The sequence below is a fragment of the Lethenteron reissneri genome, chromosome 37, assembly GCF_015708825.2.
Source record: "Lethenteron reissneri isolate LAM-NWPU_2019-01 chromosome 37, ASM1570882v1, whole genome shotgun sequence".
In the NCBI taxonomy this organism is placed as follows: Eukaryota; Metazoa; Chordata; class Hyperoartia; order Petromyzontiformes; family Petromyzontidae; genus Lethenteron; species Lethenteron reissneri.
In genome coordinates, this window is record NC_083815.1 from 8,258,424 (window position 1) to 8,280,959 (window position 22,536).

Sequence of the window (22,536 nt, forward strand, 5' to 3'; positions counted from 1 at the left end):
TTAAAATACGGATCGGCATTTTTCCCAAGAAGTCTGTCCCCAGCAGGCACGGAACCGCCAGTGAGGAGGAGACAAAAATCGGGCCTGATAATTTGATATCCCCAATACAAATTTGCGCTCGAATTTGTCCAATAATACCAAGGGAGCCCCCATTCGCCGCATAGAATGGGACATTAACTGGTAGTAAGGGACGGCTTTGGACAGGCAAAATGTTGTAAATCAATTCGGAAATAATGGTCGCCGATGCCCCCGTGTCAACCAGGATGCGTACCTCAACCCCGTCAATAAGTCCCACGACGGCCGACGACCCTGACGATGCGGCCACAACGCGATGGGCCAACGCGGACCACTGCCCGGGCTCAATTCGAGTCCCCACAGTGGTACGCGCCGGCCCGTCGCGATGCAACGTCGTCCCCCCATTTGTTGCGATGCGAGAGTGTGCGACAGGTGTGTGTGTTGGCCAAACATGTGTGGTGTCGCGACTCGCCGGATCATGCTGATGGAGCTTGGGAGGAGGAGGAGGCCCGGAGTCCTGGCGAGGCGTCGTCCCACGCTGTCGGGGAGAGCGGCACCCCGAGGCGACATGGCCCCGGACGCCGCAGTTGAAGCAGCGCGGAAGCGGCGGCGGCGATGACGGACGGTCGAAGCGGCTCGACCCATCCCGGGCCGGCCGCGCTCCCGTCCCCTGCTGCCGACGATGGTTGGACGGCGAAGACCTCCTCCGCCGGAAGGGTGGCTGCCGCCACCGCACGCCCAGCCGCTGCCCTGCTGGCCTTCCGCCGCTGCGACAGCAAGTTGGCGTGGAGGAGTCGCGCCGCTTGTAGAGAAGTCATCTCAGAATCCTCCTGTGCCACGACGGCGATGTCCAGGTCGTCTGCTAGCAGGAGGATTTTTTCAGTTACCATGGCGTCGACCCCGTCCTCGTCCATGCGAGGAAAGGCTGTCTTGGCCAATGCCAGGAGGCTTGTTCTGTAAGCCAGCGGCGACTCCTTCGCGCCCCGCTGGCGGTCGTAGAACTGCTGCCTACACTCCGCGGAAGGCCCGTAGACTCCGGCCAGCAGCTGCAGCGCCATCGGCAGCGTAGAGCGCCTTTCCTTCGGCGCCGATGTTAGGGCGGCAAGCGCGTCGCCGTCCAGGAGCGCCGGCAGAGCGCTGAGAGCTTCAGCGTCTGTCCATTTGGCCATTTCTTGGTGGGCGAGGAAGCGTCTTTGGAAGCCGCCCCAGTCGCCCTCTGCGCCCACGAATTCTTTAAGCCGGGGCAGCCTTTGGTGCAGCGCAGCGGTTGCCGTGGAGTCCCGTGGGCTGCTGTCTCCCCGACTCGGCTGTGTCTCGGCGCGAACGGCAGATGGTATCGCCTGTCGCAGCCTTGATGACGCGCCCTCCTCCGTCGTTGATGCGGCAGCCCCAGCGCGGCCGATGTCGGACCCCAGGTTGAGGTTGGCCACGCCCCTAGCGGTCGCCGCGTCGATGGCGGGAAATTCAAAATTTGAATCTTCAGAAATGGCGGGAAGGCGCTCCGGACGCCGGCTCCCCTCGCCCCGCGGTGGACCACCAGCCCCCAGCCGTGTGATGTTCTCCAGCGTAGCGGCAGCGGCGTAGAGCAGTTCAGCCAGCCTCTCGTGAGCCAGCCTCAGGTCGTCTGTCCGCTGCTCCTCTTCATGGCGACGCTCCGGTAAGAACGCGTCCGGCCCCGGCTGCACGTTGTCTTGTTGAGCCATCTCGGGCTTGACAATTTCGGCGGCGTCTTCCGTTTGCTGTTCCCTGGCTCGAGCTGATTGGCGCGTGTCCATGTTCTTAGTTCTTCTGACGCCAGATGAAGTACTCTTCAAGACGCGTGGACAACGTGGTAAGGCACACGTATTTATTTGCACAATGTCTTACAGCACTGGAGGGATGTATCGGCCCCCTCACCCGTACAACTGGGAATTCACCCCTAGCTAGCCTTCCTAGCCGAGTCCTCCGCTAACGGGCTAGGGGAGGCTGTCTGGCCCGACACTGGTTAGTCGGGCTATGGTACCCGGAATCCCCGAGGTCTAACTCTGGTTCCGGGACCACGCCACTGGCTCCAGCCTGCGCTGCCCTTACAAGGGCGGCGTCCCAGGGGGAGTCCAGGGCCTATCTGGCCGGTCTTCTGTCTTCCCTTAACTACCCTAAGACTGAGCCCCGAGCTCTCTGGCTCATCCCTTTTAATACCCCCCTAGAGGATCGAAACCCCCCTCACGCCGTCCAGTGCGGACGTCGTTGCGGGCACCACCCCGTGTGCTCACGGAGTCCCCGCCCACTGTGTTTGTTATCCGTTAGCCCCTATGCAAACAGCCCTACACAACCAGCCCCTCTGTAACAGCCCTACACATAGACCACAATACCTGCGGTCATAATGCAAACAAAAAACATAACTGATAATGTGCACTGTCCTTGAAGTTTTTTTGGCGTCATCTGGTCCAACCCATGTGAGACTAGGCTCTAAGGAAAGCTGTCTCGGGTGTGGACCAATCAACTTCAAGGACAGTGCACATTATCAAAGTTATGTTTTTTGTTTGCATTATGACCGCAGGTATTGTGGTCTATGTAAACATGACTCCTTGTAAAAAAAGGTGTCCGTTTTGTTGCCAGATAGAAGGGTAAAAAAGCAATTATCAAACATTATAATGTTGTGTTACACAGGTAGGAACAACAGTTCCACGCTGCCCACTAGGGATTATTTGTCTGTCGTGCATAGCCCCTCCCAAACATGTACGCTCCCGGATTGGTTGAAGTGCGTCACGTGACCGAGAGCTTTCTGTCGTGCACGAATGCGCTGTCCAACCAAGTTCCTACCTGCCCACTCCGAAGGAACGTGTTCATAGACTCTGAACACATGACCCAAAGACTCCAAAAAATGTCGAGTTGCCAGCAACAAGCAGCACGATTGAAGGTGTCAAAGATTAAGAGTTAATACATTCCTTCCATTGAGTAAGGAGATTATTATTATTATGAATGACTTGGCGAGATGGACGGTGTGAAAAACATTCGAATGGAGCAGTGTGAGGAAAGATGAAGACAGACAAGTGCTTGTGACCTGCAGTGTGGTGGTCGAACACGGTGTGAATGAGATGACAACAGTCAGGCTGGGAGACCCATTGGGTGAATGAATTAATGAGTGCGTACGTTGAACTTCTTTCGCACCGTACGTAGCCAACCGTGCTAATCGGAGGTGCGGGGGAAGGACAACAACATTACGGGAACATTGACCACGGGAGTCGAGACACAAGAGCGATAATGGCCCAGCATGGATTTCTAAAAGTCTAACAACCCCGATACTGAGGTATGATATGCAATACCAATAAATTAGTGTTCACATGAGATTAAATTAGTTTAAATTATCTGCTTTTGGGTGCAACCCTGGAATGTTAAAGCAGTATCTCGGCAGTTCTTATTAGAATATTTTTTAATCTAGTAATTAATTGTATATAGTGTCGTTCATGCAAATTGCATCTCACAATTGCTGAGAAACCACAGACTAAGCTGGAAGGCAGCCAGGCAGTGAGCCGGTGTCAACAACTGATCTGCAGTCCTCTATACAATAATATGTTTTCAGTCAATTAGTGAGGGTTTAGAACACGTGGGAGGAAACCCGAGCACCACGCATGCGAGGGGGAAACACTCTATTCCACACAGAAGGCACGGATGATACGAGTCCACACTTTACTGTCTACTGCATTCTGCTATAGCAAGCAAGGATATTGTACAGCAATGGCCACACGAATTCGCGTGATCCACGAACCCTCGGCAACACAGTGCTGGATTACGGGAGCGCACCACCAACTGCCCTGTGATCGTAGCATCCACCCAGAGTCACTCAGCCACTGTACGGCAACACAGTGTTGGATTAGGGGCCGTTCATAAATGACGTCACACGATTTTGAACGTTTTTTGACCCCCCACCCCCCCTCGTCACACGGCGTCACAAAAAGTCAGACCCCCCCCCCTCAAATATGACGTTACAAAACCATATTTCCATTTTTAAAAATAAAACATGCTTCAAATCGCTTTAAACCATTGTCATTGTAGTGCGTATTTAATGTGGCGCTGCACTCTGATGTTGTAGGAGTTTTGTTATAACAATTAGTGTTGTTATAACAATTCTATATTTATTTAAAGTTGCGCATTTTGATGTGACGTCACATTTATCACCCCCCCCCCCCTCGTCACACATCGTCACAAATGTCTGACCCCCCCCCCACCCCCTAGGTGTGTGACGTCATTTATGGACGGCACCTTACGAGCGCGCGCTACCACTGCCCGGTGAACGTGGCATCCACCCAGTCACTCAGCCACCTCAAGAATAATAAGTATAACCCGTAAAAACAAAGTTTTTCACTATAAAACCTTTATATGCGTGGCGGCTAGAGTCCTCTCGTCCTCTGGCTTGAGATGGCTGCCACCTATGGGTCAGATGATTGCATTGCACCATTAAGCAATTGGTAATGAAATATCATATTTTTGTCCTAAAAAATGTAACATTTTGGAAAAAAATTGTTCACGTACATTAATTGTCACGCACAACGAGTCTGTGTGGAAAATGTCAGCTCGATTGGATCACGGGAAGTGGGTTAAAAAACGACCGAAAGATTCGCACGGTCCTAAGCAAGCAAGCGAACTTAATATAAAGGATTTAATAAATAGAGGAGGCCGAGTAACTCAGGTGTTAGCAAAGCACTGAGCCAGCACTGCTGATTTCCTAGGTTGGAATCCTGTTGTTAAATCTGGTTCTCAAGTATAGCAAGTTGTTGGTCTAAGCCCAGTCGCCAATGGCTGCACATGAAAAAAAGTTAGATTAAATTTGGGTTTCACTTAACGTTGCAAAATTTCCAGCTCTGAATTATTTTTTTATATATATAATGTTTGTTTTGAAGTGCAAAGCAATATACATCTTCATGGCAGATCCTGTGGAGAAGTGCAGATGAGCGAAATTACTTTGAACTTCTCTGCAAGAATTGTCTCATGACGTCATCATAATAGTGTGGTTGCAGTACAATTGGGGAAAACACTGCTACTTTACTGACACAAAAATTACCACTCTCCGATACAAACTAGACATAAAAGTGGACACTTGATGCTTTAAACTGTCATGTTTTTCAGGTGCGCTTAGCTAAATGATCAATTACACTATGTAACACAATTTTTGTTCCTGGGTAGTAACTGTCATTTCGTAATTGCGTATGCCTAAAAAGTATAGAAAATGGCTAGTATTCCCGACACATTTTACTTTTGTGACCAGCACAGTGATATTTTGAAATGTACATATTTTCAATGAGAAAAAGAGGCGAATTTGTGTCTTTTTGTTCACATAAAGTCAGAAAAAACCAACATATGAATAAAAATTAACAGGTATTTTACTAAAGTAATACAAACATAACTACAAAATATATAGAAGTGAGTAGTTTTCGAGATTTATGATTATACTGTAAATCACTTTGACGAATCAGCCCCTAAATGTAGTCTCCCATCATGTTCTCGTTATACTGTCCTTGGCAGTGGCGTTCAAAGTCGAGTATATCCAAATGGAAGCGCTCGCCTTGCTCCTCCGAGTACGCTTCCATGTTCTCCTTGAATGTATCAAGATGAGCATCAAGGATATGGACTTTGAGGGACATCCTACAGCCCATTGTGCCGTAGTTCTTCACCAGAGTCTCAACCAGCTCCACATAGTTATCGACCTTGTGATTGCCCAGGAAGCCACGAACCACTGCGACAAAGCTGTTCCAAGCCACTTTCTCCTCACTAGTGAGCTTCTTGGAGAATTAATTGCACTCCAGGATCTTCTTTATTTGTGGTCCGACGAAGACACCGGCTTTGACCTTTGCCATTGAATGCCACCATTTTGAAGTCTCCAACTTCCCAGCCATACTCATCATACTTCAAGGCATCCAACAAGGTCTTGATGCTGTTGTAATCCTCTTTGAGGTGCACCGAGTGAGCCAGGGGAAGAGACGGGTGCTTGTTACTATTATGGAGCAGCACAGCTTTGAGGCTCCTGGATGACATGTCAATGAAGAGGCGCCACACATTCTGGTTACAGGCGATTCCGATTGACTCGAACAGACTGGTCACATTGTGGCAGAAGCAGAGCCCATCTTGACGGGTGAAGAAGCTTCCTCTGATCTGCGACTTGCACACTTTCATCCAACAAGTTCCACTGCTTGAGCCTAGACGTCAAAAGCTCAGCAATGGACTTGGTGAGACCAAGATCCCTGATCAAGTCGTTGAGATATTTTTGGTTGGGGTAGTATGGGTTTCTCTCCTCAGCTCCACCTCTGAAATTGTCATCTGGATCTACAAAATCTTCCTCGCTCTCTGACTTGCTGCTCTCTTCTAAAGACGGCTGCTCTCTCTCCGGAGAAGTGGGTACGGGGAGCTCATGGCAGTGTGGCACCGGGGTGATGGATGAAGGAAGGTCCGGATATGTGATAGCAGGTGCATTCTTGCCAGTCCGGCGTTTGGAAGGGTCCACCATGCAGAAGTAGCAGTTGCTTGAGTGGTCAATGGGTTCCTGCCAAATTCTTGGAATAGCGAACTTCACGGCGTTCTTTTCCCCTCTGTACCATCCTACAAAAATACATCTATTCACCCATGACTCATGTGTAAGAGATTCTCGCAACATTTTTCATATATGATACATATTTTTCAATTACATTGAAAATTGTGAAACATTTTTAAATGAAAACTTTTACAATTAAAAAAAGTGTTAACATATTTTATAACATGAAATTCTGAGCAACAATTGCCCATCTTACTTTCCAGAGTTTTTTTTGCATTGCTCGCAGGTGAAATGAGGTGCCCAGGGTTTGTATTGATCCCCGACAGACATGGCGAAATATGCCTTGTAGGCCTCACACATCTTAGCAGATGCTTCCACAGAGTACTTTTTCGCTCTTGTCTTGATAAATTGGCCGCAGACATAGCAAAATGCGTCTGCCGGATGCTTGCAGCCTCTTGATCTCATCTCAGAAAAATGCAGATATGTATCCACTTAGGCAGCTGGAACTAAACTGAACTGGTTGGCTTAAGGCCCCTGTATTTATACTACTATGTATATTACTGGAAAATTCTAGAATGTTCTAGAACTTACTCCAAGTTTACTCAGCACTGAATCTATCTGGAATGTTCTGGAAAGTAGGTAAATTTATATATATCAATGTTTTGGTCACAAAAGCAATGTTTTTGCGGAATAATAGCCATTTTATGTACTTTTGAGACGTGAGCAATTAGGAAATAACACTTACTATCCAGGATCATAAAATAATTGTTACACAGTGTTATTATAATATGCAATGTTATTGATAAATATGTGGCATTATATATATTTATTTGTACAGTATATGATGAATACCTGCTTTAGTTCCTCCTGTATATGTATAATAAGAGTTCATCAATCCACGACTGGATAAAGGACTCCTTATGCCATGTTAGTCATGAAAGTCCATACTTCATCACGCTGGTCAATGTGGATTGGTGAAGAGAGGGGGTCCAGGGCCGATTCATATATCACCACAGAGTTTTATCGCAGTGCGCTAACCACCATCTCTCTCCCCTTATATATGTCATTTATATTATAGTTATCAAATTAGCTGTATATTCTTTTCAGAGAACTGCAGAGTTGCATTAACATTTATGCGTGGCATAATTTAAACATTCACTGGGAATTTGACCAGACTACGGAAGGCATTGGGCTGTCACGGAATTTTTGTCGGGACCCATGGTTGCAGTTATCATGCAACTTTGCCTTGAGAGTTTCAACTATAAACTATTTTTTTTTTATTTTACTAGCTAAGGCCCACTGAGCTTTATTGCTCTTTTTCAGAAGCGACGTGGCCACAAATAATAGGGCCATGAAGTAGCTTATCACGTGGAAATTTATAACAGTCAAAAACTCTCAGTTCACAATGATGCTAAATATGGAGGGAAAAAACGGTGGACCTGGAGAAAATCCACCCGACCACGGGGAGAACACGCAAACTCAAATATATAGGCATCAGGGTCACGATTGAACCAACGACCTCCTGTATAACAGGTGAGGTGGTTAATATCTTGTCACTGTGGCGCCCTAGGTAATACGGCACCCTGGCTTATCACTGGGATGTAGCGATTCGCCGACTTAAATGTATGATTATCATTATGATGCGTGCATTTTAATCGCGTGTGTAACAATTTATTAATGCAGCATAGGCCTTCCCAGTTGGCTGTAAGGCTCGAAGTCAACCATTGCGGTGGCGAGGAAATGTAATTTCCCTCGCCTGGTATGCAGGAGGTCATGGCTTCGATCTCGACCCTGACGATGCCTGCTGTATATTTGGTCGCGTGGACTTTTCTCTGGCTCCACATTTGGAATCGTTGCGTTTAAATTATTTGGCGGCTACTATAAATCCTCCCATATGATATACAGTACATCACTTCGTTGAAATATCATGTGTGGCCCAGGTCACCTCTGAAAAATAGCAAATAGGTCAGTGGGCTTTACTCGGTAAAATGCAATAGTAGTCACAGTAAAAATGCATCGGAGAGCTTTCAGAACATATTCTTTCCAATTCATATATGCACGCATTCAACTATTGACTATCTAGATCCATAGTACTATAGATTGTGCATGTAACATGAGGGAAAATAAGAATGTAATAATGTAATCTACACTATGCCAATTCATGCTGGGCAAGAAAATTGTCATGCCGAGCCCAATATATTATTTATTCTCTCATTCAAACAATATGCCTGAAATGGCCAGGAGGCTTAGAGGTCAAAGTTCTGAACTGCCATCGGTATTTCGTGGGTTCCAATTCTGGCATCCACCTGTGACTAAAAGGGCTTCTCTATTCTTAGGTTCTTTCGGTAAAGTCACGTAGGTAAAAAAACATTAAAAAGTAAAATTAAATAAAAATCACGACGTTTCGGAGGCAACACAAGCTTCCGTCTTCAGGTGGTACCGTCACAGCCACGACAGCTGTATCAAGTAAATGAGAGATTGCAGAAGCTACCACTCCGTTTATATAATGGTTGCAATCTCTCATTTACTTGATACAGCTGTCGTGGCTGTGACGGTACCACCTGAAGACGGAAGCTTGTGTTGCCTCCGAAACGTCGTGATTTTTATTTTATTTTACTTTTTAATGTTTTTTTACCTACGTGACTTTACCGAAAGAACCTAAGAATATGAATCATTGCAGTCACGAAAGCTTCAAATCTAGGGCTTCTCTAGTGTCATGAGTTGATGGTTACCAATAGCTACACACACACACAAAGCCCCTCGTAAATTTATATTTTACACTGAATTTGGCAAAATTCCAGTTCTGAGAATTAAAAAATATAAAATTGACCGTCATTGAATTGATTGATTTTGATTTGTTGACACGGCTAAGAAACATTCAGCCTTAAGCTGTTTAACAAGAATTACCCGAGGGGGACTTTGGTAAAAAAAGGGAAGTTATAGCAAATAAATCATAACATTGCAGGCAGTGTGTAGGCAACACATTCGAGCAACACAACAGTCAAGTCATGAGCCAATCCCATGTCAAAAGTGTATGGGAAAGTGCCAACACCTACCGTGTAAAAGATAAAGGCCTCTTCAGAATGATTGTTTTGTCTGGAGACGTCGTGAGAATAAAATATCCCATTCTCTGGCACTGCTTTTTTGTTGAGATTTCTCAACGGATTTTTCATCTCATGGCATTGTACCTATCGCAACAATTGGAGGAATATGGATGGATGGGGGGGGGGGGGGTTATATGGGAAGTGAATGCAACTTAAGATCAGAACAGATATTGTGCACCTCCACAGCATTTGGTCACCCGTCTGAGTAATGGCGTGGCCAAACTACGCATCGCTTCTGCCATCCGATTAATTCAGACTGAAAACATATTCCCCAATTTACTTGAAGCATCCAGGCATGACCATTCCTGCCACCAAATGTCAATGTCCTTCATCAACTGCAGTGTTTCGTGATAGGCGCTTTTGACTGCCAGTAAACTGGAAAGAAGGCCTTATACAAACTGCAACGTATCTCAAACACAGACATAATTTCAACCGTGATGATGGTTACAAACTGAGTAATCATTGGAAAGATGTGATTAACCATGCAAAAAAGATTTAACTACACTTATTTGGACCATCTTATTTGACAGACAACTATTACAGGTTACTGATAGACAGCCAGTTTTGTTTTACCAGGTTCAGCTTCTTTTTTCACACACTGGTTTCCTGCTATAAGTTTTACCCACCAAACAACATAGCAGGAGGCTGTTTTTTCCTGACCTGCTTTTGTGCTTTTACCATCTACATGGCAGAGGTTCGGTCTCATTTGCAGCATTTTGTTATGTAGGCTAGACGTAGTCACAAACTGCACCTCTCCATAATAAAGGCTCAGTCATTTGTTATGTAGTCTATTCATAGTCTCAAGCCACACCTTACCATAATAATGAAAAGTGAGCCGTTCCTGCCCCCCCCCCTCAACCATTATACATACGGAGTGGTATCTATTGTAATCTCACATTTACTTGATACAGCTGTCGGGCTGTGACGGTTCCACCTGAAGACGGAAGCTTGTGTTGCCTCCGAAACGTCGTGATTTTTTATTTATATTTTACTTTTATTAATTTAAATTTTTTACCTACGTGACTTTACCGAAAAAACCTAAGAATATGAATCCTTGCAGTCACGAAAGCTTCAAATCTAGAACGTATCTCAACTTTACTCCGAACTGAATATTCATTGCGTATGCATGGCTGTTGTTGATTTGAAGCTTTTGTGACAGCGTTAATCCATACTTTTTGGTTCTTTCTATCAACGTGACTTTACCGAAAGAACCAAAGAGTATGGCTGTTGTTGTTGTTGCATGCCAGTAGCAAGTGGAGGCTCGTCATGACATGGCAGTGGGGCAAGGCCGCACTTGTGAAAAAAACCCTTAACAGTTCTTACCTAAATCTTGACTTAAAGCTTTCGTGACTGCAGGAATTCATATTCTTGGGGTCTTTCGGTAAAGTCACGTAGATAGGTTGAAATAAAATAACAAAAAAAACTACGACGTTTCGATCACAACATCCTCCTGATGACGACCGCTTGTGTTGTGATCGAAACGTCGTAGTTTTTGGTTATTTTTAGTTATTTTCTTTCAACCTATATACGTGACTTTACCGAAAGACCCAAAGAATAAAGTTCTCTTTCGATTTACAGCTTTCGTGACTGCAGTGATTCATATTCTTGGTTCTTTCTGTAAAGTCACGTAGAAGGGAAATAATAATATTGTTTTATTTTTATTATTTCCCTTCTAATATTGTTTTATTTTTATTATTGTATTATTTCCCTTCTACGTGACTTTACCGAAAGAACCAAAAATATGAATATAGTTCTTACTTAATCCTACACTCCCCCTCCCTCCGTTCCCCACCCCTCCAACCCCACACCCTTTGAACCCTCCACCCCAGTAGGCTTTATACCCCACTAATATGTTTACCCACCGGTCGCCAACACTGGCGAGTTATTAGTTAGACGTGCAATCTGCTCAGCACATCACATCTGGTGTTTAACCGAGTAACGGCATTGCATTTACGTAGCAAGTGTGTTTCTCGTTTCTATGTAGAGCCTGAGACATTTCTGGAAGTCCACATTCCTGTGGAGTGATTCGAGATATTTATAATTGTATCTTTATTAATTGTATTATTGCATATTCATTTCACGTGTCATTACAGTTGTGCTATCGAACACGCATGGCTTGGGACGTCTCCGCTAAAAATTCTCCAAGTGGCCAATTTATCGATCGCACATTTGGAGAGAGGGGCTGACTTTACCCTCGCACTCTGCCATCGGATTATTGGTTGTCGCATGACGGTCACACCGATATTTTCATAATTCTCAGAACAGGAATGTAGCCAAATTAAGTGCAAAATCAAGTTTGGGAAATGTTTGTATTTGTCTTTTGTAATCGTTGGTTACCACTGTTTCATTGGTTTCATGGCTTTATTTTGGTGATTTCGAAAAGTGTATTGGTTTAGCCATGTTTGTTTGTTGTAGTACAGAGTTAGACTGATGGCTTTAATCTAAGCTGTCTTGTGGTTGTTGTTGGTTGTTTGACTTGCAACCCACTGGGATTTTTTGCACACAGCGTTGGTGTACGGTGTTTTTTTCTGCAATATTTTGTTGTCTTTTCTTGGATTTTCTGTTTGCACTCAGTCACATATTCACTTTAAGATGTTTTTTTTGTTCATGTGTTTTTTTTTGTTTGTTGCGGTTGCACCCGATTCAAGAGCCGAATGGCTCACAGGGCTATACCTAATAAATGAACTTGAACCAGGATGACACCATCCACCGCACTACACTTGAGAGGCCGGTCTAATCACGACTGGATGCCCCGGGTTTCCAACGCCAGATCTAACACCGGTAGCAGCTCAGCGCTCACCCATCCGCCCTTCTCTCTGATAATTATCAAATTTGAGAAAATTATTAAGACAGAGACGCATTACGGCCCTGCTCTTCTGAACGACGGCAGGAAGTTGTATTTATTTTTGCGAGCCTACTCGATGGTAAATTATTATCGGTAGCAGATCGTGACTTCAATTTGTGCAGGCAGACGTGATCTATCATGGGACGTTTTTTTTTCTTCCAAATTCCCCACGCCAGGTGTTACCAATAGATGTAATTGAGGAGTTGCTCGGTGCGCGCGCGCGTTCGCATTAACTCTTTGTCATCCGCACCTGGCGCTGGGCATTTGGCAAAAGCCTCCTGACAAACCGCTCGGTCTCCTGGCTTTCGGAAGCACGCGCCGCGTAGATGGGGCGGCGGTAACGCACAGTTGAAGAGTGGTGGGTGGGTGGGTGGATTTCTTTGTTGGGTTAAATCGCCGACTCATGGGCTTCTTCCGTGTGGTTTTGGTTTCGATCCAATACCCCTGTTACTAATGAAGCTACAATGCTAAATACAGCTCTCTTGTTTGTTCGGAATTACGCAGGGTGCCAAGTGCTTTCGTTGGGCAGTTATTCTGCCAGTTAATTTAAACATTGGTTTGGAACTTTTTTTGTATTATAATAATGCGTCAGATTTATAATCCCGCACGAAACTCATGCAGCGTGTTACTAACACATACAGGATACATTGCAGCCCATGTTAAAAATATTTAACATTTAATGTGCTGTATGCAATACATAACTGCATAGGCCATGACGGTGAAATTATTACATTTTATTTTAATTGTCCTATTACGCAATTTTATAGCCAAAGATGCAATTGCAGCCATGTCATATGAGATAAACAAAAATCCATTCAAATAAGAACAATAGCATAATTGCAACTTGTAACAAACCACACAGTTATTCACTCCCCCTCGAAGCGAAATAAGAACGCAGAGGCTTGAGGAGGGAAGGCAGACCGGCGGGGAGCCGATGCAAATTCCCTTCACCCGAGCTTTGCGGTCCTTTATATATTAAGGTGTCTTCGGCCAATCAATGAGCTTCATCTTCTTGGTTCTTTCGGTAAAGTCACGTAGAAGGGAAGTAATAAGGAAGTAATAAACCACACAGTATTCATTATATTATTTTATTTTATTATGTTTTATTTTAATTATTTTATTACTTCCCTTCTACGTGACTTTACCGAAAGAACCAAGAAGATGAATCCCTGCAGTCACGAAAGCTTTAAATCGAAATTCAATCAATGAGTGTTTACGTGTGGGAGAAAACCAAAGCACCCAGAGAAAACACACGCGTACAAGGGGGTGAGGGGGAGACACACACTGTGCCCCAATGCAGATGGAACAGGCGGTGTCCATATTCGCTGTCTCGCCATCTCCCGGCAAGCCCCCGGGAGGGAGTTCCCCCCCACCCCCCCCCCCCCCCCCATCGTACGAGAAGAGAGCACAAAGTGTTGTCATCACACCTACGCCTCTAACAGCTGGACTTCTGCACAAATCTGGCTGTCGCCTGATGAAGCTAGTTGTAATCACTGGCGAAACGTCGTACTCAGATTGTAAATGTTGTGGCTTGGCTCTCCAACACAACCGGTGTGCTGTACTAGTGACGAATTGGCACGTTCTGTTTACGTGGCAAACCTTACTAGTTGGCTGTGTTGGGTGGTGGCGGGTTTAACGACACATTTATATATTTACGCGATCTTACCCCAAAAAAACCTCTTATGCGTCTCACAACATTTGTGCGATCCACCGCCCCCTCGGTCTCCACAGTTACTGCATCACAGACACGCACCCCCCTCTCCATCGCCTGGCGAGTGGATGCAGTGCTTCACCTGCGTGAGAGCACGTGCTCTGGAAGGATAATATCACAGGACTGCTTCGTACGTCTCTTCCGGTGACTTCTTATCCACACTCGGGTGGAGGAGAACGCGCCCACCCGCCCTGCTACGTGACAAACCAAAAATCCAAATTGCATGACAAACTAGTAATTTTTGTCATTATCAGAGCGTGAATTTAGCCAAATAAAAAAATACTAATCAAATATGTTCAAATCATATTCTTGTTTTTTTCGGTAAAGTCACGTAGAAGGGAAATAATAAAATAGTAAAAATATAAAACAATAAAATTCTCACGACGTTTCGACTGCTGCACAAGCAATCATCATCAGGTGTGAAATCCACTGCAAGAAAATTTCCCTTCTACGTGACTTTACCGAAAGAACCAAGAATATGAATCCCTGCAGTCACGAAAGCTTTAAATCAAAATGTTCAAATCATGTTTTGTGCAGCCCTTGGTGACTGGGCTGGGACCACCAACTTACTGCAAATGAGGACCCAGCATAACCACAGGCGACTTCAGACCCTGCTAGGCTGGGCTGTGTTGGCTCACTGGCTTGCCTGGCTGGCAGGGCTGGCTGGCAGGGCTGGTGGGGCTGGTGGGGCTGGCTGGGCTGGTGGGGCTGGCGGGGCTGGCAGGGCTGGTGGGGCTGGCGGGGCTGGCAGGGCTGGCAGGGCTGGCAGGGCTGGTGGGGCTGGCAGGGCTGGTGGGGCTGGTGGGGCTGGCAGGGCTGGCAGGGCTGGTGAGGCTGGTGGGGCTGGCAGGGCTGGCAGGGCTGGTGGGGCTGGCAGGGCTGGTGAGGCTGGTGGGGCTGGTGGGGCTGGCGGGGCTGGCGGGGCTGGTGGGGCTGGTGGGGCTGGCGGGGCTGGCGGGGCTGGTAGGGCTGGTGGGGCTGGTGGGGCTGGTTGGGCTGGTGGGGCTGGCAGGGCTGGTGGGGCTGGCAGGGCTGGCGGGGCTGGCGGGGCGGGCGGGGCTGGCGGGGCTGGCAGGGCTGGTGGGGCTGGAGGGGCTGGTGGGGCTGGCGGGGCTGGTGGGGCTGGCGGGGCTGGCAGGGCTGGTGGGGCTGGCAGGGCTGGTGGGGCTGGTGGGGCTGGCGGGGCTGGTGGGGCTGGTGGGGCTGGCAGGGCTGGTGGGGCTGGTGGGGCTGCCAGGGCTGGTGGGGCTGGTGGCTCTGGCGGGGCTGGTGGGGCTGGTGGGGCTGGCAGGGCTGGTGGGGCTGGCAGGGCTGGTGGGGCTGGTGGGGCTGGTGGGGCTGTTGGGGCTGGCAGGGCTGGTGGGGCTGGTGGGGCTGGTGGGGCTGGCAGGGCTGGTGGGGCTGGAAGGGCTGGTGGGGCTGGTGGGGCTGGTGGGGCTGGCAGGGCTGGTGGGGCTGGTGGGGCTGGCAGGGATGGTGGGGCTGGTGGGGCTGGCAGGGCTGGTGGGGCTGGTGGGGATGGTGGGGCTGGCAGGGCTGGCGGGGCTGGCAGGGCTGGCAGGGCTGGCGGGGCTGGCAGGGCTGGCAGGGCTGGTGGGGCTGGTGGGGCTGGTGGGGCTGGCAGGGCTGGCAGGGCTGGTGGGGCTGGCGGGGCTGGCGGGGCTGGTGGGGCTGCAGGGCTGGTGGGGCTGGCAGGGCTGGTGGGGCTGGCAGGGCTGGTGGGGCTGGTGGGGCTGGCAGGGCTGGTGGGGCTGGCGGGGCTGGCAGGGCTGGTGGGGCTGGCAGGGCTGGTGGGGCTGGCGGGGCTGGTGGGGCTGGTGGGGCTGGTGGGGCTGGCAGGGCTGGCAGGGCTGGCGGGGCTGGTGGGGCTGGTGGGGCTGGCAGGGCTGGTGGGGCTGGTGGGGCTGGTGGGGCTGGTGGGGCTGGCAGGGCTGGTGGGGCTGGCGGGGCTGGCGGGGCTGGTGGGGCTGGTGGGGCTGGTGGGGCTGGTGGGGCTGGCAGGGCTGGCGGGGCTGGTGGGGCTGGCAGGGCTGGCGGGGCTGGTGGGGCTGGCAGGGCTGGTTGGGCTGGTGGGGCTGGCGGGGCTGGCGGGGCTGGCGGGGCTGGCGGGGCTGGCAGGGCTGGTGGGGCTGACAGGGCTGGTGGGGCTGGCGGGGCTGGCGGGGCTGGCGGGGCTGGCGGGGCTGGCGGGGCTGGTGGGGCTGGTGGGGCTGACAGGGCTGGTGGAGCTGGTGGGGCTGGCGGGGCTGGTGGGGCTGGTGGGGCTGGTGGGGCTGGCAGGGCTGGCGGGGCTGGTGGGGCTGACAGGGCTGGTGGGGCTGGTAGGGCTGGTGGGGCTGGCGGGGCTGGTGGGGCTGGTGGGGCTGGCGGGGCTGGTGGGGCTGGTGGGGCTGGTGGGGCTGGCGGGGCTGGTGGGGCTGGTGGGGCTGGTAGGGCTGGTGGGGCTGGCAGGGCTGGCGGGGCTGGTGGGGCTGGTGGGGCTGATAGGGCTGGTGGGGCTGGCAGGGCTGGCGGGGCTGGTGGGGCTGGTGGGGCTGGTAGGGCTGGTGGGGCTTGCGGGGCTGGTGGGGCTGGCGGGGCTGGTGGGGCTGGCAGGGCTGGTGGGGCTGGTAAGGCTGGTGGGGCTGGCGGGGCTGGTGGGGCTGGTAGGGCTGGTGGGGCTGGTGGGGCTGGTGGGGCTGGCGGGGCTGGTGGGGTTGGTGGGGCTGGCAGGGCTGGCGGGGCTGGCAGGGCTGGCGGGGCTGGCGGGGCTGGCGGGGCTGGTGGGGCTGGTGGGGCTGGCGGGGCTGGTGGGGCTGGTGGGGCTGGCAGGGCTGGCGGGGCTGGTGGGGCTGGTGGGGCTGGTGGGGCTGGTGGGGCTGGAGGGGCGGGAGGGGCTGGCGGGGCTGGTTGGGCTGGCGGGGCTGGCAGGGCTGGTGGGGATGGTGGGGCTGGTGGGGCTGGTGGGGCTGGCAGGGCTGGCGGGGCTGGTGGGGCTGGTGGGGCTGGCAGGGCTGGCAGGGCTGGCGGGGCTGGCGGGGCTGGCGGGGCTGGTGGGGCTGGTGGGGCTGGTGGGGCTGGCAGGGCTGGTGGGGCTGGTGGGGCTGGTGGGGCTGGCGGGGCTGGCGGGGCTGGCGGGGCGGGTGGGGCGGGCAGGGCTGGTGGGGCTGGTGGGGCTGGTGAGGCTGGTGGGGCTGGTGGGGCTGGCAGGGCTGGCGGGGCTGGTGGGGCTGGTGGGGCTGGCAGAGCTGGTGGGGCTGGTGGGGCTGGTGGGGCTGGGTGGGCTGGCGGGGCTGGCAGGGCTGGCGGGGCTGGCAGGGCTGGTGGGGCTGGTGGGGCTGGCGGGGCTGGTGGGGTGGTATGGCTGGGCTGGTGGGGCTGGTGGGGCTGGCAAGGCTGGTGGGGCTGGTGGGGCTGGCAGGGCTGGTGGGGCTGGCGGGGCTGGCAGGGCTGGCGGGGCTGGCAGGGCTGGTGGGGCTGGTGGGGCTGGCGGGGCTGGTGGGGTGGTATGGGGGGGCTGGTGGGGCTGGTGGGGCTGGTGGGGCTGGCGGGGCTGGTGGGGCTGGTGGGGCTTGTGGGGCTGGTGGGGCTGGTGGGGCTGGCGGGGCTGGCGGGGCTGGTGGGGCTGGCGGGGCTGGTGGGGCTGGCAGCGCTGGTTGGGCTGGTGGGGCTGGCTGGGCTGGTGGGGCTGGCAGGGCTGGCGGGGCTGGCGGGGCTGGCGGGGCTGGTGGGCCTGGTGGGGCTGGCGGGGCTGGCGGGGCTGGCAGCGCTGGTTGGGCTGGTGGGGCTGGGGGGGCTGGCGGGGCTGGTGGGGCTGGCAGGGCTGGCGGGGCTGGCAGGGCTGGTGGGGCTGGTGGGGCTGGTGGGGCTGGCAGGGCTGGCAGGGCTGGCGGGGCTGGCAGGGCTGGCAGGGCTGGCGGGGCTGGCAGGGCTGGCGGGGCTGGCGGGGCTGGCAGGGCTGGCGGGGCTGGCAGGGCTGGCAGGGCTGTTGGGGCTGGCAGGGCTGGCGGGGCTGGCAGGGCTGGCGGGGCTGGTGGGGTGGTATGGCTGGGCTGGTGGGGCTGGTGGGGCTGGCAGGGCTGGTGGGGCTGGTGGGGCTGGCAGGGCTGGTGGGGCTGGCGGGGCTGGCGGGGCTGGCGGGGCTGGCAGGGCTGGTGGGGCTGGTGGGGCTGGCGGGGCTGGTGGGGTGGTATGGCTGGTGGGGCTGGTGGGGCTGGTGGGGCTGGCAGGGCTGGTGGGGCTGGCGGGGCTGGCGGGGCTGGTGGGGCTGGTGGGGCTGGCGGGGCTGGTGGGGCTGGCGGGGCTGGCGGGGCTGGCGGGGCTGGTGGGGCTGGCGGGGCTGGCGGGGCTGGTGGGGCTGGCGGGGCTGGTGGGGCTGGCAGCGCTGGTTGGGCTGGTGGGGCTGGCGGGGCTGGCGGGGCTGGCAGGGCTGGCGGGGCTGGCGGGGCTGGCGGGGCTGGTGGGGCTGGCGGGGCTGGCGGGGCTGGCGGGGCTGGTGGGGCTGGCGGGGCTGGCGGGGCTGGTGGGGCTGGCGGGGCTGGTGGGGCTGGCGGCGCTGGTTGGGCTGGCGGGGCTGGCGGGGCTGGCGGGGCTGGCGGGGCTGGCGGGGCTGGCGGGGGCTGGCGGGCTGGCGGGCGCTGGCGGGGCTGGCGGCGCTGGCGGGGCTGGCGGGGCTGGCGGGGCTGGCGGGCTGGCGGGCTGGCGGGCTGGCGGGCGCGGGCTGGCGGGGCTGGCGGGGCTGGCGGGGCTGGCGGGGCTGGCGGGGCTGGCGGGGCTGGCGGGGCTGGCGGGGCTGGCGGGGCTGGCGGGGCTGGCGGGGCTGGCGGGCTGGCGGGGCTGGCGGGGCTGGCGGGGCTGGCGGGGCTGGCGGGGCTGGCGGGGCTGGCGGGGCTGGCGGGGCTGGCGGGGCTGGCGGGGCTGGCGGGGCTGGCGGGCTGGCGGGCTGGCGGGGCTGGCGGGGCTGGCGGGGCTGGCGGGGCTGGCGGGGCTGGCGGGGCTGGCGGGGCTGGCGGGGCTGGCGGGGCTGGCGGGGCTGGCGGGGCTGGCGGGGCTGGCGGGGCTGGCGGGGCTGGCGGGGCTGGCGGGGCTGGCGGGGCTGGCGGGGCTGGCGGGGCTGGCGGGGCTGGCGGGGCTGGCGGGGCTGGCGGGGCTGGCGGGGCTGGCGGGGCTGGCGGGGCTGGTGGGGCTGGCGGGGCTGGTGGGGCTGGTTAGATAGTTGGAAGGGACAGATGGAAGGATGAACGGTCACCTCCAACGGACTTGCGGGCTGCCCGTGTACATATACACATATATGTATTTAACAAAATATGACCCGCCTAATTAGGATGGCAGAGCGTGTTATGTCATTGGGGAGAAGCCGTACAGGCATGTGCATGATTGCTAATTAATACACTTTAAAGATAACACTCGAAATTAAATCGGGGGTTCTGTGAGGTCACCCAATCTGGCAGAAAGTAGGCACTTTTTTCATTTCCAGATTGTGCGAGCATTGAGGATTTTAATTAAAATAACGCAAAGTGGCTCAGGGGATGACGTTCACTGCTTGCAGTAATCTTGGCCATACTTCATTCAACCTGGGGTAGTGTGACTGTAACTTTTTGATGGGAAAAAAATGTGCGTAAAACTAAGTAGCTGATGTTGAGCCACATGTCCGCTGCTGGCTGAAAGCCACCTTACACCATCCCTCCACAATTTGTTGTGATGCCACGATCCTCATTTCCTGCTCCATCTCTTCTTCAGTATCATCGGGTCGGCCATCATCCCTTGCCCGTCTCCGCCAATGAAACGTAATGTCACGAAATACACCACAGGCGCAGCGCACGCATGTATCTGTTGACTCTAGCAAGCGATGAACTCTGGACTGCGAGAAGAAACGAGAACAAAGGTTTCGGGAAGCCTCGCAAAAAGGTGAATTTTCCTGCCGCCGTTGCTATATTCAACAGTTTTGTATTTTCGAGTAGCGCGTGTGCGAATTGACAAGGGTAGTTTGATGCAGAACGCGTCGTTTGTTGCCCTTGTGATGACATATAATCCAGCGCTCAGGTGGGTTATTGCCTATCGGCATCGGGCAATCTTTGCACGGCATGCATCTTAAACCGGAACAAATAAACAAACAATCTCATTTGCATGAGAGGATGCTGCTCACACAGAACAGCATGTGCATCTTGTGGAAGGCACGTCCTGAAATTGGACTGTCCTGAAGCACGAGCGGGTGCTTGGGTGTTATTATCTCGTGCGCTTCGCTTCTCAGTGGTTCATCTTCTTGGTTCTTTCGGTTGTAGCCGAAACGTCGTGCTAATTATTTGATTTTATTATGTTTTATTTTTATCATTTTATTACTTCCCTTCTACGTGACTTCACCGAAAGAACCAAGAAGATGAATCCCTGCAGTCACGAAAGCTTTAAATCGAAAAAAAAATGTTCTCAGTGGTTGTCCAGCCAATCATAATCATGAACTGTGAGAAACTACAGCGCAGACAGCACGGTTGCCTTGCTGCTTTACATCGTAAGGATACGTGGTTGTTTGTCTTTTATGGGTTTTTATTTGATTTGATTTCCGGTGAGACACCGGGACGGAGTCTTACTTGCAAGAGTGATCTCGGTCATGAAAACGTCAAAAATCAAAAACAAATTAAACAAAGCACAGCAAGTAAAAAAAAGTACAATAAAAAAAATTGTCTTGTGAGAGGTGGAAAATATTGTACGAACATAAATCAATGCTAAATAAACACATTCCTGCGGAGGGAGCTAGTAGGAACGTTGGGTTGCTCGGTCAATGGCCAGGGTCAACGACGGCGTGGTGTATTCCGCAAATATGGCCGACTGTGAGGGCGGGCACAAGCCGGCGTGAGTAGGTTAAACGTTGAGTTTTATAAGGGCACCACGGGGTGACCAGCCCCTCCCCACACAGCCCCACCCCTCCCACCCCCCACCCAGCCCCACCCTCCCCACCCTCCCCCCTCCATCCAGTCACACCCCTCCCAGTTTTTTGATGCACGACGGACGGACACAATAATCCCCTGTGGGCTGGTGGATACAGGTGGTTCATACCAATATAAATTCCCTATAGCATACGGTGACTTGGGCCGTGTATGTTTTTGACTGATCAGAGGACAAATACAAATTAAATTACGGAAACACAATACAGATATAGGGTGACCATTGTACTAACATGTAAACAGAAACGGATATATTACGCCAAATGCAATTTGCAAGTGCAGCTTCCATAAATAGCTTTCAGGCGAGCACCACATTGTGATTTATATTGCAGAGTAACCAAGGATACTTTTGAAGCGATCTAATTCCAGGTATTTTGGGGCATCACAGAAGATGAGTGAGAACCATGAGCGTTTTGTTGTCCTCGGTACAGTGCACTCTAGTGCTCTGTGGCATCTAAGATTTTGAGGATTATGGTCCCGAATAAACACTGTGCATAGGTATGAGGGCCTGAGTTATGTGTGCATGCTTTAAAGATGAACTTGGCCCAATGAATCTCGCTCCGAGTTTAAATAAGGGTAGAAAAAACGGTCTTTCAGTAAAGATCACAGTGATGAGTGGTGTAGTTTGTATGATAAATGAGAATGAAAGAGAGAATTCCAGCAAATCCAAATTGGTTTCCGAGATTGATGTGTATGTGATGTCAGCATGGTCTATGATATGCATACCGGTAATAGCTATCAAATGTTTCCATGCAGATGAGAAACAGGGTGTGTGTCGTTGTCGTCGTCTTATGAATAAATCTGGCTTAAGGCTGTCAATGTCAAAGAGCGCCACTCTATTACCCTTCTTAACCAGAGATAACCTTTGAACTGTCGTGATGGTCGTATTGCTACCCTCCCAAAAAAGTTAAAGGTTTGCAGTTCACTCAATGAAATGGGTCTGTCTTTGGATTGCGTCTATCGGTGCGAAACTCCGTGTGTTATCACACCCCCCAGGTAGCCCTAGTTTCCTCCCGTGTGAAACCAAACACACGTCATTGGTATTGGCCAAACATTGCAATGCAGCACTCTCTTGAAAACGAGTCTCGACGCTTGGTGAGCCTCTGCGGGGTAAACAATTGGCATTGCATGATTTTCTTCGTATTATTATCACGACTAAATATCCCCTCCCATTCGTGAGCTGTCTATCCAACCCAATCAAATGAGATTTAGTTTGATATCCCACACTGATATTATTTGGTTCTTTCAGTAAAGTGACGTAGATATAAAAATAATAATAAATAATAAAGGTTATAAATATAAAAATAATAATAAACTAAAAATAATTAAAACCTAAAAAACACTAATGTAGACTGTAGCCTGGTTCTTAATCAGTGAGTGTACTGGCAGTCTATAATGTACACTGTAGCCTGGTTATTAAGCTGAATGAGTGTACTGGC

At 52.2% G+C, this 22,536-nt stretch overlaps 2 protein-coding genes across 2 annotated transcripts; both read right to left on the reverse strand.

The window, feature by feature from the left end:
* Positions 1–15,129: 15,129 nt before the first annotated feature.
* LOC133351375 (basic proline-rich protein-like) lies at positions 15,130–16,946 on the reverse strand (the record flags this gene model as incomplete). Its single annotated transcript, XM_061566520.1, has 2 exons — positions 15,130–15,716; positions 15,839–16,946. Coding segments are annotated over 2 exons (1,695 nt in total), but the record flags the coding sequence as incomplete, so codon positions are not given.
* A 15-nt stretch (positions 16,947–16,961) lies between these two features.
* On the reverse strand, positions 16,962–19,312 carry LOC133351314 (basic proline-rich protein-like; the record flags this gene model as incomplete). Its single annotated transcript, XM_061566413.1, has 5 exons — positions 16,962–17,514; positions 17,670–18,025; positions 18,572–18,805; positions 18,890–18,978; positions 19,078–19,312. Coding segments are annotated over 5 exons (1,467 nt in total), but the record flags the coding sequence as incomplete, so codon positions are not given.
* Between the last annotated feature and the right edge of the window lie 3,224 nt (positions 19,313–22,536).